The following is a 15,842-nucleotide window of genomic DNA, read 5'->3' as shown; positions in this document are numbered from 1 at the left end:
AAGCTGGCATGTGGTCTGGCTGCGTGCTCTTTGATTGCCTCACTCTGGCAATGATGCGGTCAGCCCCTTTTCAGTGGAGAGAAACATAAAGGGGAGTCCTTTCAGCTTCTAGCATGTCTCGTGAATGGGTGCTTTTATTGACCGAGACTTTGGGAGAGTTTCTTGTTACGGACCACACCACACCCACATCTTTTAGTGATCTCCTGCTCAGGTGGCACTTCTTGCCCGTGGACCAGCCTCTGGAGGACTCAGCCCTTTGGTCCTTGCTGGACGTGGGAGGTGGCGATGGGGAAGACTGCAGGCCTGGGTCCTTCCCCTAGGTCATGGCTCAGGGATACGAGGTGGCTGTGAGGCCTGCATCCTGGTGATCTCCGAGCAGGGACCGGAGCTCTCTGTCTGGTTCAGCTGCTTCTCCTTGCAGTCAAAGATGAGGGTGTCTCAGCAGGGCCTACCCTGGCGGACCTGCACATGGTGGGGCCAGCCCTTGGGGCTCTGCTTGCCATCCCAGGAATGCACCAGAACGAGAGGGTGATTTCATGGGCAGGGCAGGGCCCCTTTCTCTGGGAAGCATTTGGAGCTTCCCAACACAACCTCAGAAGCAGAGAAGACTCAACCTTGCAAGGCATCTGTGCCAGGGAGAGGCCCTGGCACTCCTGAGCTGCAGTAGCTCCTTGGTGTTCCTGCCCATCGTACTCCATGCGTGCTGGGTAGGGAGCCCTGTCATTTGAGCATCACGTCTCGGAATTCACATGAGCAATTGCAGCAAGCTGTACGTGACTGCAGGAAGAGCCGGCCCTCCCGGGACACGACATTCCCAGTCCCTTGCTTTATTCTTCACTCGTGTCCTGGATCAATCAGAAAAACTTGTGGGAGAGAGTGAAGTCCAAAAGCCTCCATTTTTACTGATGGAGGAGACCGAGGCCCCGGGGAAATCCCGCTACTCCTGTTTGCAAAGCTGGCTTGGTGTTGGAGAGGGACCTGACCTGCAAATCGATCCTCTCCCACCCCTTGTCGGAGCCAGACTGACCAGGCTCTCCTTGCTGCTGTGTAGAGTTGAGCCTGGGGGGCAGGGGGTGGGGGAACCTTGTGGCCCCAGCCCCTAACTGCTCTGCCCAGGTGCTGCCCTGGGAGGATCTAGTCTCGCAGGGCCTCTCAGCTGTACTTTCAGAGAGCAAGCTCTGAGCCACCTGCTTCGGGACCACTCCCATTAAAGAGCACCAACCGGGCCTAGCTGCTGCTTGTGGAGCATTTACGGCCTGCCAGGCAGGGCTGAGTACTCGCACGGGGTCTCATTGTGTCCTTGCAGGAGCCTTAGGGGGAGGGTGTATGAATAAGGTGACCAGATGTCCTGCTTTTGGCGGGACAGTCCCAATTTTTAACAATTTTTCCTGAGTCCCGCAGCGTTTTTAAAAAGTCCCAATTTTTGGAAAGAATGCACGACAAGCTAGGGTATACGGTTTTCGGCTGCCGTGTGGCTATTTCTCCAGGATATGAGTTTTATCGATGGTGTCCCGCTTTTGTCCCACTTTACCAATGTTAAAATCTGGTCACCTTATTTATGAATCTCCACTTGATCAATGGAAATTGAGGCTCAGAGAGTTACAGTAACTTGCCCAAGGAACACACTTAGGACTCATTCCAGTCTTTAAATGCCGATTTCAACCTGGGGTGCCCGCCTTGGACACCCTAATTTACCATGGAGCATTTCGAAGGCTGCAGATTGGAGTCTCATACAAGGTCATCAGCCCTCAATCAGTTCCTGCCTCGCGCCCTGGCCCCCTTCATTGTCCTTTGCTGCACCCATCCCTCCCTGGCACGATCACGTTTGCTCTGTTGCGTGTCTGGATTCCCCGTTGGACTTTCAGCTCCTTGATGCCTTGCTTGCTGGCTCCATGGGAGTTGTTGATTGAATCTTGTGGCAGAGCAGGTGTCCTTTTCTGACGCCCTCAGCGCTCGCCCGATGCATTTGGCCCTCCACAGACACTTGTGGCTCACCCGGGCGAACGGATCCCAAGGCCTGCCCCAGTCTGGCCCCATCCCCGCAGTCCTAAAGTGGTTAGGCTTGGGCAGAGAGGGGCGGCTCGGATGGAGGAGGAGTGGGTTCCCAGCAGAGAGGAATTCTTCAGCCTCCGGGAAGCTGGAAGCTGCTGGGGAAGGCTCGGTTGCCTCTGCCCTAGCTTTCCCCCGCCTCACCCTGCTCTCGGGAGATAATGGCTTTTCCAGATAATGGCTTTTCAGCAGAATAACAATCACCCTTCCCCCTGAAATGCGATGGGGAAAACAGGACCCACTAGCATTCCTTTCAGAAAGGAATTCTGTTTGGAAAGAATACCTTAATTTAGGAGTGTGTGTGTGTGTGTGTGTGTGTGTGTGTGTGTGTTGCTATGTGAGAGACAAGGTGGGGGAGGGATTCATTTATGGACCACATGATAAAACCTCCCTGAGATCCCAGGGACATCAAAAAAGGGACCGAAGATGGGAGTAGAGCAAAGGGGGGAAATGGCGAGCCCTTGCCTTGCGAAACGCCGGAGTTCTGCCCTAGAGGCCCAATGGGAGGGGCTGTATTTGGGAACTCTGCTAGAACTGAGTTTGGGGGTGACTATGTGACCCCATAGCATATGCCAAGTGGCGGGGTACATTCAGAGAGAAAATCACGAAAATCTAATTACAGCTAGAAGTCTGGGATCATCCCTGGCTGGGCAACTCGGGCTGGCTGAGCTCACCCTGTTCTCTGAAGGTGGCATCGAGGTGTCCCATGCCACACGCTCTCCCTGTAGATCCTAACCCTGTGCTCTGCCCCTTTAATAGGGAGTGAAAAAGCAAACACCTGTTTCTTACCTACTTAGATAAGACAATCATTTATCTCCAGGATTTACTTTTGTTCTTTTTTCAATTCTAAGACAAAGACTAAAAAGGACTTTTAGACTATGTTGACTGCCAAATGCCGCCTTTTTGTCTAGAGAGAAAAATAATTGTATCTTAAAAGGCTTACAGGGCACCCTGCCAACCCTTCCTTCCTTCCTGGGAAACTGAGATCCGTGCTTCTGGGAAGGCTGTGCACGGCCGTTTCCAATGCTTTGCTGAAGAATGCAGCGTCCACCTATTTGGGTGGCTTCGACTGACAAGTCTCCAAACTAGGCGACCGTTGGCTGCAGCGAAAGGAGGCAAAGTCCTTTCGGGCGAACTGTGACGTGCAGGCAGACATGGGCTTTGAGAGTCGCCTCCAATGGTACTTTCCGTAGTAGAAGAAAGAAAACAAATGCACGCGCACTGGCATTGGGGGAGCGGACTGGAGGGTGTGCGGATCTGGTCCCCCCATGCAAGCGTCAGCGCTCTCGGCCAGAGGGGGATGTGTTTCTCTGCTTCCTGTGTCTTACCACAGGCAGCACGCTTTGGGCCTCAGCTACCTCCTCAGCACGTGCAGGGCTCAGACTTGCAGAAAGACATCAAGATCCAGTCCACCTCCAAGGAGCTCTTGAGCAGGCTGGGAGTGCAAAACAGATGCGTAAACCTGTAGTGTCCCTAATTTGCACCTAAATTCTCCATAATTTGTACTTTAGGGCACAGCATATTCTTATTCCAAAATCATGCTTTTTTGTGTGTGGTTTTCTTCTTCATATTGTGAAAGAAGCGAGGGTTTCCAGAGAAAACCCGTTTTGTCTCTTTCTCGCCGCCCCCCACCATGTCATTGATGACAAGCCCCACAATGGAACCTCAGGTCCCTGCTGCATTTCCGGTTCCCAGTCCTCCTCGGTGCTGCCTTTTGGATCCACACGTGCTAAGGAGTGGCGCCTCCCTGGGGTTGTGACTTGCCTTGCAGACTTGCCTAGTGTTGGGCTGAAACTGGGACCGTGGCCCTGAGTTCTGTTCCAGACCTGAAGGGTGATGGAGGCCCTTTCGTCTCCATTCAACCAGAAAGCCCGATCTGTTTCATGATTCTGAGGTCTGTGCCACGACCCCCCCCCCCCCCCCCCCCCCCCCCAATATCCAGGACCGTCTAGTGTGATGGCTTTCAGAGTAGTCAGTCGTGGTAGCCAGGCACCAACTAGCTCTTCTGCTCTCAGAGTTGTAGACAGTGATGTTTGTGTCGCCCATCGGTCCTTTGGGCCAATTGTTTCCTTTCATCCCTGTCTTTCCTTCGGAAGAGGACAGGCCAATAGTTGCAACTTAGACAACTGCTTATGCGTATTTAAGGCCCCTGTCACTACTCATCTGAGTAGGATGTAAAATATTGTGACTCAAAACAGAGACAAAAATCCAAATTCACTGTCATAGAGTCGATTCTGATTCATAGTGACCCTACAGGACAAGTTAGAACTGCCCTTGGGGTTATCCAAATAATAGGTAACTCTATACAGGAATAGAATAGCCCACCTTTCTCCTGGCTGGTGGTTTTGAACTGCTGGCCTCATAGTTAGCAGCCCAACTTGTAACCACGATGTCACCAGGGACAATGTTATGTCAATAGACCATTGTGTCCCCTAATTCTATGACCCTGTTCTCCCAGGCCCAATGACTCATTCCCTCAAGGTATTTGGTTATGTCCAAGGCATTTTCATAACTTTGCCTCTTGTATGCTCTACCTCATTCATGGATATATTTGTAGCAAAGGTAAAGACACATATACAAATGACAACTCTCTGTGTATTTGTGCATATCCTCCTACTCCCTCCCTCCTACACCTGTTTAGCCTGCATGTCTATCTAAGCATCTACTTGTAACTCACCTCTTGGTAGAAGACCTGCTCACAGTTGCCTCTGTTTCTTTGACTCTTGCCAACCCTCCCAGGGTCTTCCCCTGCCTCCACCATTTGTTTGCCAACTTCTCTCTTATGGTTCTTGCCCTTCACCCAAGTTGACCCTTGTCTACCCTCTCTCCTAGGGCTTCCCTCCCTCCCTTCCTCTGTCACTCCTGGCAACCGTGAAATAATGCGGGGAGGGGGTTGTGTATAATTATGGTCTCTTTTCTCGACTTTGTATAATTACTAAGTCTCGTGCAATACTTGTCCTACTATGTGACTAATTTCATTCAGCATACTGCCCTCCAGGTTTGTCCATGTTATGAGGTGTTTCACAGGTAAATCGTTGCCTTTTAAGGAGGTTGAGCATTTCATGACTGTATGTACCATAGTTTGTTTATCCAGTCACCTGTTGGTGGACAACCCTGTTTCCCTCCTCAAATACAAATGCGTATTTGCAAGAACCAGGCAGTATGCGATCTCATTGTATACTCCCAGTAGCCTGTTTCAGGGATGTCAGTGCTAAGAGCTGAGCATTTTCTGAGCATTTATACCGTGTCAGTCAAGAGCCCCCGTGATGTAGGGGATTGCACGTTAGCCTGCTAACCACAAGGTTAGCAGTTTGAACTCACCAGCTGCTCCGCAGGTGAAAGATGAGGCTTTCTACTCCTGTACAGAGTTACAATCTGGGAAGCCCCCAGGGGCAGTTCTACCCTGCCCCTTGGAGTCACTAGGAGTGGAAATCAACTCAATAGCAGTGGGTTTGGTTTTGGTAAAGTGTGCCAGGCACAGTGCTAACTATTTTATGGACATCATCTCTTGTGATCACTACTATTTCTATCCCCAATTTAAAGACATGGAAATTGATTTGGTGTAATCTAGCAGTGGCTCACAGTTCCTTGCTGAAATTTGGGGTCTGATAAGTTGGAATTCAGAGTTTGGGGAAATTTTGTTGACATGTCAGAAGTTTTCAAAAAAGAAGAAGAAAAGGAGTTAAAGGTTTATGAGAGAAGGGAAAGTATGGAATTGTTCCACTTTTTTTTTAAACCCCTTTCTTTGTATATCATATAGTATATAAGCTTCAGTGTGGCATATCAAACACCACACTGTTTCCATAAGGAAATGTAGAAGCAGTCCCACTACATGGAATAAGGGTTATTAATCGCCTCACAGCAGTTGGGGAACTTTAGAATTAAAAAAAGAAGTAAGTTTTTGGTTTTTCCAAGTTTGGCAGATTTTTACCATTGTGGATGCAGCCCTGGGGAACTCCCACATGCTCAGAGTCTCCCAGTTTTGTGTGTGTCAGAGTAGGGGCTCCAACCCCTACTTTGATCCACAGTCTATTAGGAACTACACCTCTTTGGGAGCAGTCAAGCGTGGAGAGGAAGCCAGACCTCAGCTTCAGAGGGTTTGCCCCAAACCCACGACTTTCCTAGCACTCTACACAAGTGCTATTGATATACATTTCACTCAGCCTTCTGTCAGTTATGGGGCTGAGTTAAGTGCAGCCTTCCAACAGCTTTGTGTTTGTCTGGGCCATAGGTGCCAGCTCATGTAGTGCTTACAGGGAAGGTGCCCAATCGGTTTGCCTGTGGTCCATCTTCTCCAGGCCTCTGGAATGCCACGGATTACATTCCACCTGAAAGAGGCAGGTTGGGTTACCACTTTGAGTTCAGCCGGGGCGTTTTCCCAAGCAGTCTTCACTTCCTAAGGCAGAAGCACAAGAATGCCATCTTTGAAAATCCAGCTCTTTCTCATCTGTAAATGGTGAAGATCCCCCAAGACTACTCTCAGGTTTGATGAGTTGCTAGAAAGACTCATAGAATTCAAAAAGGCCATTGTCCTTAGGATTGAGGCTTATTATAGTGAAACTCAAAACACTCAACCCCGCTGCCATCAGCTCACTTCTCGGTCATCGGGGCCTGCAGCAGAGTCGACTGCCACTTTGGGTTTCTGAGGCTGTAAATCTTCCACGGGAGCAGACGGTCTCAGTTTTCTCCTGAGACACTTGGTGGGTTTGAACTGCTGACCTTCTAGCCCAACATGTAATCCACTACAGGGCTGGCTGTAGATTAAAATTGGTAAAGGCTATTTTAAAGGCCTCTGGGGCAGAGTATAGGAGAAACTGGGTACAAGCTCCCAGTTGCCAAACCCAGAGGACTGAATTTAGCTACTCAGAATCCAGCCCCCATTGCACAAAGTAAAACAATGTAATCTGGCTCAAAGACCCAGGTATACAAAGGCATTCTGATCAGGCAGTTATTTCCTAAGAGCTTAGACGTTATCGTTCAGGTGCTAGCCAATGGCTTACTCTTTCTTTGAATAGCTTAGATCTACTGAGTTAACCCATTACTGGATTTAATAAGAAAGGTGATACAGCACATGAGGTTCAAGACAGGAATCTAAGAAACCTCTCCCCCCTGCCCCCTTAGTATGGGAATTGTTTTTATTTAAATATTTGTAGTCACCAAATTGAGAACCTTGTACCTTCTTTAAAGGCATTTTCCTTATAGTTCTAGAATGCTTTATGGTTACAGAAGATTGTAAAACTGTGAAAGGAGACTAGAATCAAGTTAAGTGAAAGTAGTTCATCAGTTGATAGTATTTTCTTTTTTTAGAAATTATTTTATTGGGGGCTCTTACAAATGTTATAACAATCCATCATTCAATTGTATTAAGCACACTTGTACATAGGTTGCCATCAACATTTCCAAAACATTTTCTTTCTACTTGTGCCCTTGGTATCAGCTCCTCTTTTTTCCCCTCCCTCTCCCCCTCCCCCCAACCCCCAGTGAATCCTTGATCAATTATAGATTATTGTTGTTATTTTGTGTCTTACACTGTCTGCGTCTCCCTTCTAAGAAACCCGTTTTTAAAGAATCGGAAAACAGCCAGTCACCTTAAGGGGCACATTTCAGCATTACTCTCGTTTTATTGTGTCCATTCACTGAACATTTATTGAGGGTCTCCTCTGTGTGGGACCCTTGGGATTCAAGGTTGAATAAGACATAACTCCTGCATTTAGGAAGCTCACAGGTAAAAGGGATGGAGCTATATGTGTATGCAGATGTTATCATGAGAGCCACTTCCTAAAGCCATGTGAATAGAGTGATGGGGAACCTGAGAGGAAACCGGGACTCAGCTGGTGGTCAGTCAGGGTAGGGGTGGGATGGGGCTTCACAAAGGCAAAAAAAAAAAAAAGTCCACTGTGATCCAGGGCCCCGTGTACATGTACTCAAAGACACTGATCAGGCAGGATTTTCCAAGAGCTTAAATGAGATCTCTCAGGAACTAGTTAAAGACATCCTTTCTTTGGAATGTTTGCCTCCAGGTCCCAGGCCTTTGCTTCCAAGTCTCCTCCTCCCCACATTGCCTCTCCTCACTCCTCCTCTTTCCTCCTCCTGCGTGGTGGCGTGCTCGGTCCAGAGCCCCCTTTCTCTCCTGTTTCTCTCTCTGCATTCTGTCCCCCAGGCAGTTTCATCCACTCCCTTAGCACAAATACCTTTGAGGGGTGGGCAGCTCCTCAACTTGCTTGTCTGGTCCACACCCCTCTGTTGAATTCCAGGCTGGAAAGGCCACTTGTCTACTTGGACATTCTCCAGGCAGGTGTTCACACACCTCAACATTGGCATGGCCCGGATGGAACTCATGATTCTAATTCCCCAGATCAACCCCCGCCCCCGCCCCTGGCGCATGTGACCCATCTCAGGAAATGTTCCAACTGTCTACAAACAGATGCTTGCTTAGTTCCCCCTCCCGCAACCCAACCAATGTCTCTCTGTCTCCTCTGGCACCTTTCTAACACGTGCCATCCCCTCTGCGAACGCACCCTCTTCCCCGTTTTCCGAGCTCCAGAAGCCAGAGAGATCTCTCGGGGTCACATTGGGTCCTGTCACACCCTGGCTCCCTCTCTTCGTTTCCACACCCAGCACTCCGTTATTGTCTCCCACCACCATCTCCCTTATCTATTAGGCTCAGCAACTTTGAGCTTAGAGAAGCTCAGCATTTGTTCCCGTGTGTGTTCTTTTTAAACACAAAAGGGGTGGTTTGGTTTGGTTTTTCCCTGTAGCTGGGTGCCATCAAGTCGATTCCGACTCAGAACCCCTGATGCACAACACAGCAGAGCCCTGCCCTGCCCTGCGCCACCCTCGCAATTGTGCCCAGGCTTGCGTCCAGTGTTGCAGCTACTGTGCCAAGCCCTTTCCCCGAGGGCCGTCCTCTTTCTCTGCCCCTCGGCTCTACCAAGCATGACGTCCTTCTCCAGGGACTGGTCTCTCCTGACGACATGTCCCAAGTAGGGAAGACGAAGTCTATCTTTGCCTCTAAGGAGCCCTCTGACCACCCGTCTTCCAAGACAGATCAGTGTGTCCTTTTCGCAGTCCGTGGTACTTTCAGGATTCTCCACCAGCACCACAATTCAAATGCATCGCTTCTTTGATCTCTCCTATTTAGTGTTAGGTAGGGTCTAATCCAGTGGTTCTCAACCTTCTTCATGCCGTGACCCTTTAATACAGTTTCTCACGTGGTGGGGACCCAACCATAAAATTATTTTCATTGCTATTTCATAACTGTAATTTTGCTACAGTTATGAATCATAATGTAAATATCTGATATGCAGGATGTATTTTCATTGTTACAAATTGAACATAAAGCATAGTGATTAATCACAAAAATAATATGTTGGCGATACTAGGAGGGTGGAGTGGTGATACTAGGCGGGTAGAGGAAAGGTGAGGTAGAAAAGGGGAACTGATTACAAGTGTCTACATAGAATCCGCTCCCTGGGGGTCTGACAACAGAAAAGTGGGTGAAGGGAGACTCAGACACTGTAAGACATGACAAAATAGTGATAATTTATAAATTATCAAGGGTTCATGGTGGGGGTGCGGGGAGGAAAAATGAGCTGATACCAAGGGCTCAAGTAGCAAGCAAATGTTTTCAGAATGATGATGGCAACAAACGTACAAATGTGCCTGACACAATGGATGGATGGATGGATTGTGATCAGAGTTGTAGGAGCCCCCAGTAAAATGATTTCAAAAAACCCAATATGTAATTATATATTGTGAAATATTGATTTCTAATGACAAATAAATGACACTTTGTCATAAAGCATGGTGTAGCATGGGTAGCAGTCTTCACGCTGGTACTCCTATGCGGGCGTATCTGCATGTGGGCGGACCACCTGGAGACGGAGAGAGGAGGGTGTCTCGGTTCCTAAGACCATCGAAAATAGGTGTTTTCCGACCCCTGTGAAAGGGGCATTCAACCCCCACATGGGTCACAAGCCACAGGTTGAGAAGCGCTGGTCTGTGAAATAGTCTCATCCTTTTTTGTCCCATGTCCATCCCTTAGGCCTCAGCGGTAAAGACGCCCTTTCAGAGAGGCCTTTCCTGGCCCCTGAAATGAAACAACTTCCTGCCCTGACTTGTTCAACAGTCAAGGGAGCGTCCGAGTCCATGGAAAAATCCTCTATCTTCCCATTTTATTTTTTCCAAGAACTTTTGGATGCCCCCTTTGTAGAGGCCCTCCTCCTTTAATTGTCTAGCAATCAAGAGGGCCAGGTAGGGTACTGTGAGCACCAGTTGTTTGCTTGTGGGTGTTGCCGGAAGGGTGAAGCTGGAAAGTTAATGAGGCCTCGATTGTAAAGGGCCCAGGGCTGCTTTCTCAAGAGTTTGGGGCACACAGTTAAGCATATCAAGGGCATCAGGCCAAAAGAATGGAGTGGTTCTTAAAGGTCACATGCAGAGAGAGAGATCCAGCTATCTGAGTTGGGAGGCAGCTGGAGTCCATGGGAACTAATTGTAGCTCAGATGGGAAAAAGGTAAATTCTTGGCAAACTCATGTGGCTCGATTGACCTCTGTCCACAGCAGACACCACAGTCAAATGGGACACTTACAGAGGTAGACACTGTAGTCCATCCAAATGCAGTCTCTCTGAGCCCCAAAGGGCCTCCGCTCGCAGCAGCCTTCCCAACACGGAAAGCTCTCTCAAGGACAGTGAAACCTGTGAGAGCCAGACTCCCCAGGACTGCCACGTTTCTCTGGGTCTAAAAAAGCCTCTTTCCTTTGGCTGTGTGCAGTTTTACCACTTTTTCCATCACATACTCTTAGTGGAAAATATTGTAGGTTTTCGTCTCTGACAGGTTTCTATCTTACGCAGTTTCTAGTTTTTGCTGTGGTTGAATTGGCCTAATTTGCCATTGAGTGTCTGCACTCTTTAAGGTAGAAAACTCTCGTGCTCTGGTTAAATATTCATAAATGGATATTTATGAATCTACACATTTATCTTTTTTAGAGAGGGTATGGGTATGGGTATGAAAATCCCTATCTCGGTCTGGATTCCACTTACTTAATCTCCTTTGTTCCTCTCTTCTTTCTTTCCAGGAGAAAATAATGAATATCAAAGGAAAAGTAGTTCTGTCAATGCTGTTTATTTCGACTGTAATTGTTGTGTTCTGGGAGTATATCAACAGGTAATTATGAAACATGATGAAATTACGTTGACAAAAGTCATAACTCAAATCTACCAGCAGCAGCTGAGTCACCATGCTGAATGAAAATGAGGGTTAATTGACATTTTAAATAGGGGATTCCACCCTTCCTGTATACTGGGGAGCTGGCTGTCTTTAGTCGTGAGTTCTCCCAGGAACACTAGCTTATCACATCATCTTTCCCATGATGTTCCCAATAGCTTGAGTTTTGTACTGTCCCAGAGCAACATCAGGAAACAGCTTCAAGTAGAAGAACCGAGGTTTATCAAGGGCTGGAGACAGTCTGGCCTGGGAACACATCCAAGGGCACTGAGTGAGCGTGCCACTCCGCTGGACAGTGAGGGAAAGGACATTGGCATACAGTTGGAGCAGGAGCTAAAAGCTACGAAATCCTCATTTGGCTGAAAGATAATCAGGAGAATCACAGCTTCTCAGGAGATCTAATAGCAATGACTTAGCGAGAGAGATCACCTGATTGGTTAAGGGCGCGTAACTGCAGCACACCTGCTCCGCAGGTTATCGCAGGATGGTCACGGGACAGTGGCAGGATGGTTTGTTGTTGGTGTTTTCAGGTTGTCTGCCGTGAAGTTTGCTTCCTGGATCCTGCCTGTCCCCGCGGGTCCCTGGTGAAGATTTCCTGCGAATGCTGTGCATTAAGCTGTCACACCTGGCATTGGACTGACCAGAGGAAAGGGCCTCTGGGAATAAATAGAGTGCGATGTCCACATGCCGATGTCCATGTGCCTGCCAGGGCTCAGAGAAAAAGAATGTCGCCCTGAGGGTCCACGGTGAGGTCGGCATCAGGTTGGAGGAAGTGCCTTTTGAACTACAACAGGGGTCAGATTCTAGACTCATGTCAAGGTTTTAAGATGGAGGCCAGGCTCTGCTTCCAGGCGGCTCTGTCTACACACACCAAGCTCTTTTGATCTTTACACTTTCAGACAATACTTTTGTCGTTTGGGGGCAGTGGCCCAAGGACAATGAAGTCAAACGAAGCCCCAAAATGCAGTTGAATATATTTGTAAGATTTATATATTTGTATGGAATCTGACTTAAGGAAATTCTGACAAAAATCCGCAAGAAATCCACCCAAACTGTTGCAATCCCCAAAATGTTGGACGAGTTTAAAAGAGCAACTAAAATCGTTGGCTTTTGCTACAAAAAATGCGGAGTCACTGGTGATTCGTTTTTGCCTGGCTAAGAATTTGGGGTGGATTTTTTTGTTTTGTTTTGTTTTTAAACTCTCAGTAGCAAAATGAATGAAATGTTTCTAAACTGCCAACTCGCTGGTGGATTCGCCCCGGAAACAGGAAGTTGAAGGAAGCAGCTATAGAAATGTGTGTCCCAGAGGCATGTGGAAGGAAGCTTGGGTTTTACGTTCACTGTATAACGAAGGAGGGTGTTAGATTGGGTGCTCTAGAGAAGCAAAATGAATGACATCTGTATGTGTTGGACAGAGAAAGAGATGTATGTTCGAGACACGGCTTATACAATTGTAGAAATAGGTACAGGCAGTCAAGTTATAGTCAGGCTTCTCCTGATAAATGCCAAGCGGAATGACGTAGTCGAGCCGGCAGGGAGCACAGGCTGGTGAATGCAACGCTCCAACATCAGCCAAATGAATCCACGATCATTACGGTGACAGCTCCTGGGGATCGGCACGCTGGGCAACAAGAGACTGAAGAAATAGACGCAAGATCCAGCCCTGGCAGAAGGTGAAGGGCCGGAAAGAGGTGCTTACTCTGTTCCGTCTCTCTAACTTGTGCCAAAAGGCTTACGACACCAAGGCGGTGGATAGTTTGAGCTCTGCCCTACCCATGTCCAGAGTGTCTAGTTGACATGACCCCTAACCATCACAAGAGGGTGAGTTGACTTGCCGTCCTTCGTCTTTACGCCATGATGCGTCTGCATGGCCTGGCTTTACATTGGACTGCATCTTTCAGTCCAGACCTTCTAGGGCTCAAAGTGACCATTGGAAGAGGACCTAACCTTTTTAGGCTGCAGCAGCAGGAGGAGGAGGAGGAATCCTGGAGCTGGTCATCCCCATGATGCTGCACTGGTCTAACCATTTCTATTGTTGTCATTTTGTTTCATTAGAAACAACTCATTTTAAGAAAAATTTTTGCAAGCTAGAGAGAGTGTGGCCAAGTTGATGAGGGGTCTGGACACGAGGTCATTGGAATTGATGCAACTGGGGGTCCTTAGATGGAATCTACTCGGTGGCAGTGAGGGGGTGGTTTTGCGGGGAGGGGACATAGAGGAGCCCTAAGGGTGCAGGATTGCAAGAAAGGTCTTCAACAACCTGTCGAATGTAGATGACAGAGCCTCATCAGGATGGATGGCAGCTCAAGGTAACGAAAACAACCCTTACAACTGGACCACCAAGCAGCATCGTGATAAGTGAGGTCCCGGATGGAGGCTCTCACGGATTTCCTTTCCCTTGGATTCGCAGTCGGTGCTCACGGAAGCAGCCGTCAGGAGATCACACAGTGTCCGGCAAATCTGCCGCGCGGGACCTGGTTAAGATATTAAAGCACCAGGCTGTCATGTGGAGGACAAAGGTGCACCTGACCCACGCCATGGCATTGTGGGAGAGCTAGACAAGGACCCGGAGGAGAGTGCAGAGGGTTTGATGGATTCGTGTGAACTGTGGTGGGGGCGGGGGGAAGCATCTTGAAATTACCACAGGCTGCCGGACAAAACCAGAACCACAGCCCCTGCTTTGGAGGAAGTCTAGCCAGGATGGTTAGGCTTCGTCTCATGTACTTTGGACACGTTGTCAGGAGGGATCTGTCTGTGCAGAAGGACAGCATGCTTGGTCAAGTAGAGGGGCAGTGAGGAAGGCCCTCAAGGAGGTGGGTTGACACTGTGGCTGTCCCCATGGGTGCTCAAGCAGAGGAACAAGCGTTAGGGTGGCTGGGCACCAGGCAGTGTTTTGGCCCGTCGTGTATAAGGTCACTATGGGTCAGAACTGACCCGATGGCACCTAATGACTTCTCAGATGCGGACATAGAGACCACGTCGATGCCTTAACAGTGGCTTGAAGTCCAAGTTCTTACTGAAAGCGAAGATCTTCTGATTCATTGCCCAGTACTCCCTCCTGGGCTACTTGCCCTGTGCTGAGTGCTGCACAGGGTGTATCATGGGAACCCAGTAGAAGTCCTACCTTCATGGGTTTATGATCTAGATGGGACAATGTGATATATGCATACAGAAGAGTTGGCCCCACCTCAGCTCCAAACACTGGACTCTTCTAACACTCAACCCTAAGGTTACTGGCTTAAGTGGCTTTTTTCAATATCGGGGCACCCATCCATATTCTTTGACTTTGCCTAGGCTTTATCCCAGGAGAAAAATGAAGCTTTCTACTCCCATAAAGAGTTACAGTCTCGGGAGCCCCAGGGTCAGTTCTGCCCTGTCCTGTAGGGTCACTAAGAGTCAGAATGGACTAGATGGTGGTGAGGAGGCTTCTTGTGCCAGCTCACCACTCCCCCACATCTACTCCGGCAGCCTGTTCTCCAGGAACCTTTTTTAGGTGCAAATATGTCTCCTTCCGCTGCTTAAAGCCCACTGGGGTGAAATCCCCCAACAAGCCTCTGCACAATCTTCCCTCAGGATTCTGCTCTTTCATATTGCATAGTGTGTGCTCTTCCGGGAACATTTTCCCTTCCCACTTACCCTTCCCTGGGGGACCTCCTATTTCTCCCCTAGATCTTGCCTAAAACATAACCCCCTCCTCTAGGAAGCCTTCCGGGTTTCCCCATCAAGTGCTCACAGTTAGTTACGGGGACCTTCTCTTTGTAGCATGTCTTGGAGTTTTATGGGCTCATGAGCGATGTGATTATCTGAATAGAGGCTGCCTTCCCTTTAGAGCAGTGGTTCTCAACCTTCCTAATACCGCGACCCTTTCATGCAGTTCCCCATGTTGTGGTGACCCCCCAACCATAACATTATTTTCATTGTTGCTTCATCACTGTCATTTTGCTACTGTTATGAATGTAAATATCTGATATGCAGGATGTATTCTCATTGGTACAAATTGAATATAATTAAAGCATAGTGATTGGTCACAAACAATATGTAATTGTATATTGTGAAATATTTCTTTCTAATTACCAATGAATGAAATTTTGTCTTGAAGCATGGTATAGCATGGGTATAGTCTTCACACTGGGTACTCGTATGTGGGCGTATCTGCCTGTGGGTGGACCCTCCTCCTGGAGACGGATAGAGGAGCAGCATCTCCATTCCTAAGATCATCCGAAATATGTGTTCTCTGATGGTCTCAGGAGACCCCTGTGAAAGGGTTGTTTGACACCCGCCTCCCGCCCCCCCCAAAGGGGTTGCGACCCACAGGTTGAGAACCACTGCTTTAGAGTGGAGGCTGGGGACTGACACTCGGCCAGCATTATATCCCTAGCACCTGTCAGCGCATACCTGCTCGGCACGTTGTGTTGAATGACTAAGTGGGGGCGGCTCCTTTGAGGAATCTGTGTATTCACCAGCCCAGCCTGTGGGTCCTTCGACGACGTCAGTCGTTTCAGAAAAGCCTGCTGGAGCTGCGGACAGCTGAGCTGGAGGAGGCAGTAGAGCCTGGGGTCACTCCTACT

The 15,842-nt window shown here is 48.6% G+C and overlaps 1 protein-coding gene across 1 annotated transcript in view; it reads left to right on the top strand.

Annotated features, from left to right (window-relative positions):
* The window catches only part of LOC101639145 (N-acetyllactosaminide alpha-1,3-galactosyltransferase-like), a 39,693-nt gene that overhangs the window by 4,038 nt on the left and 19,813 nt on the right, over positions 1–15,842 (top strand). Inside the window, exons 2-3 of the mRNA XM_004712592.2 lie at positions 11,126–11,214; positions 14,799–14,807. Of these exons, the coding sequence (XP_004712649.1) occupies positions 11,135–11,214; positions 14,799–14,807 (89 nt within the window). The 5' untranslated portion in view covers positions 11,126–11,134. The remainder of the gene's footprint in view (positions 1–11,125; positions 11,215–14,798; positions 14,808–15,842) is intronic.

Source organism: Echinops telfairi, unplaced genomic scaffold (genome assembly GCF_000313985.2).
Source record: "Echinops telfairi isolate 266 unplaced genomic scaffold, ASM31398v2 ScPeMD7_7410;HRSCAF=8448, whole genome shotgun sequence".
NCBI classification, from domain to species: Eukaryota; Metazoa; Chordata; class Mammalia; order Afrosoricida; family Tenrecidae; genus Echinops; species Echinops telfairi.
This window is presented reverse-complemented; position numbering and strand designations above follow the sequence as displayed.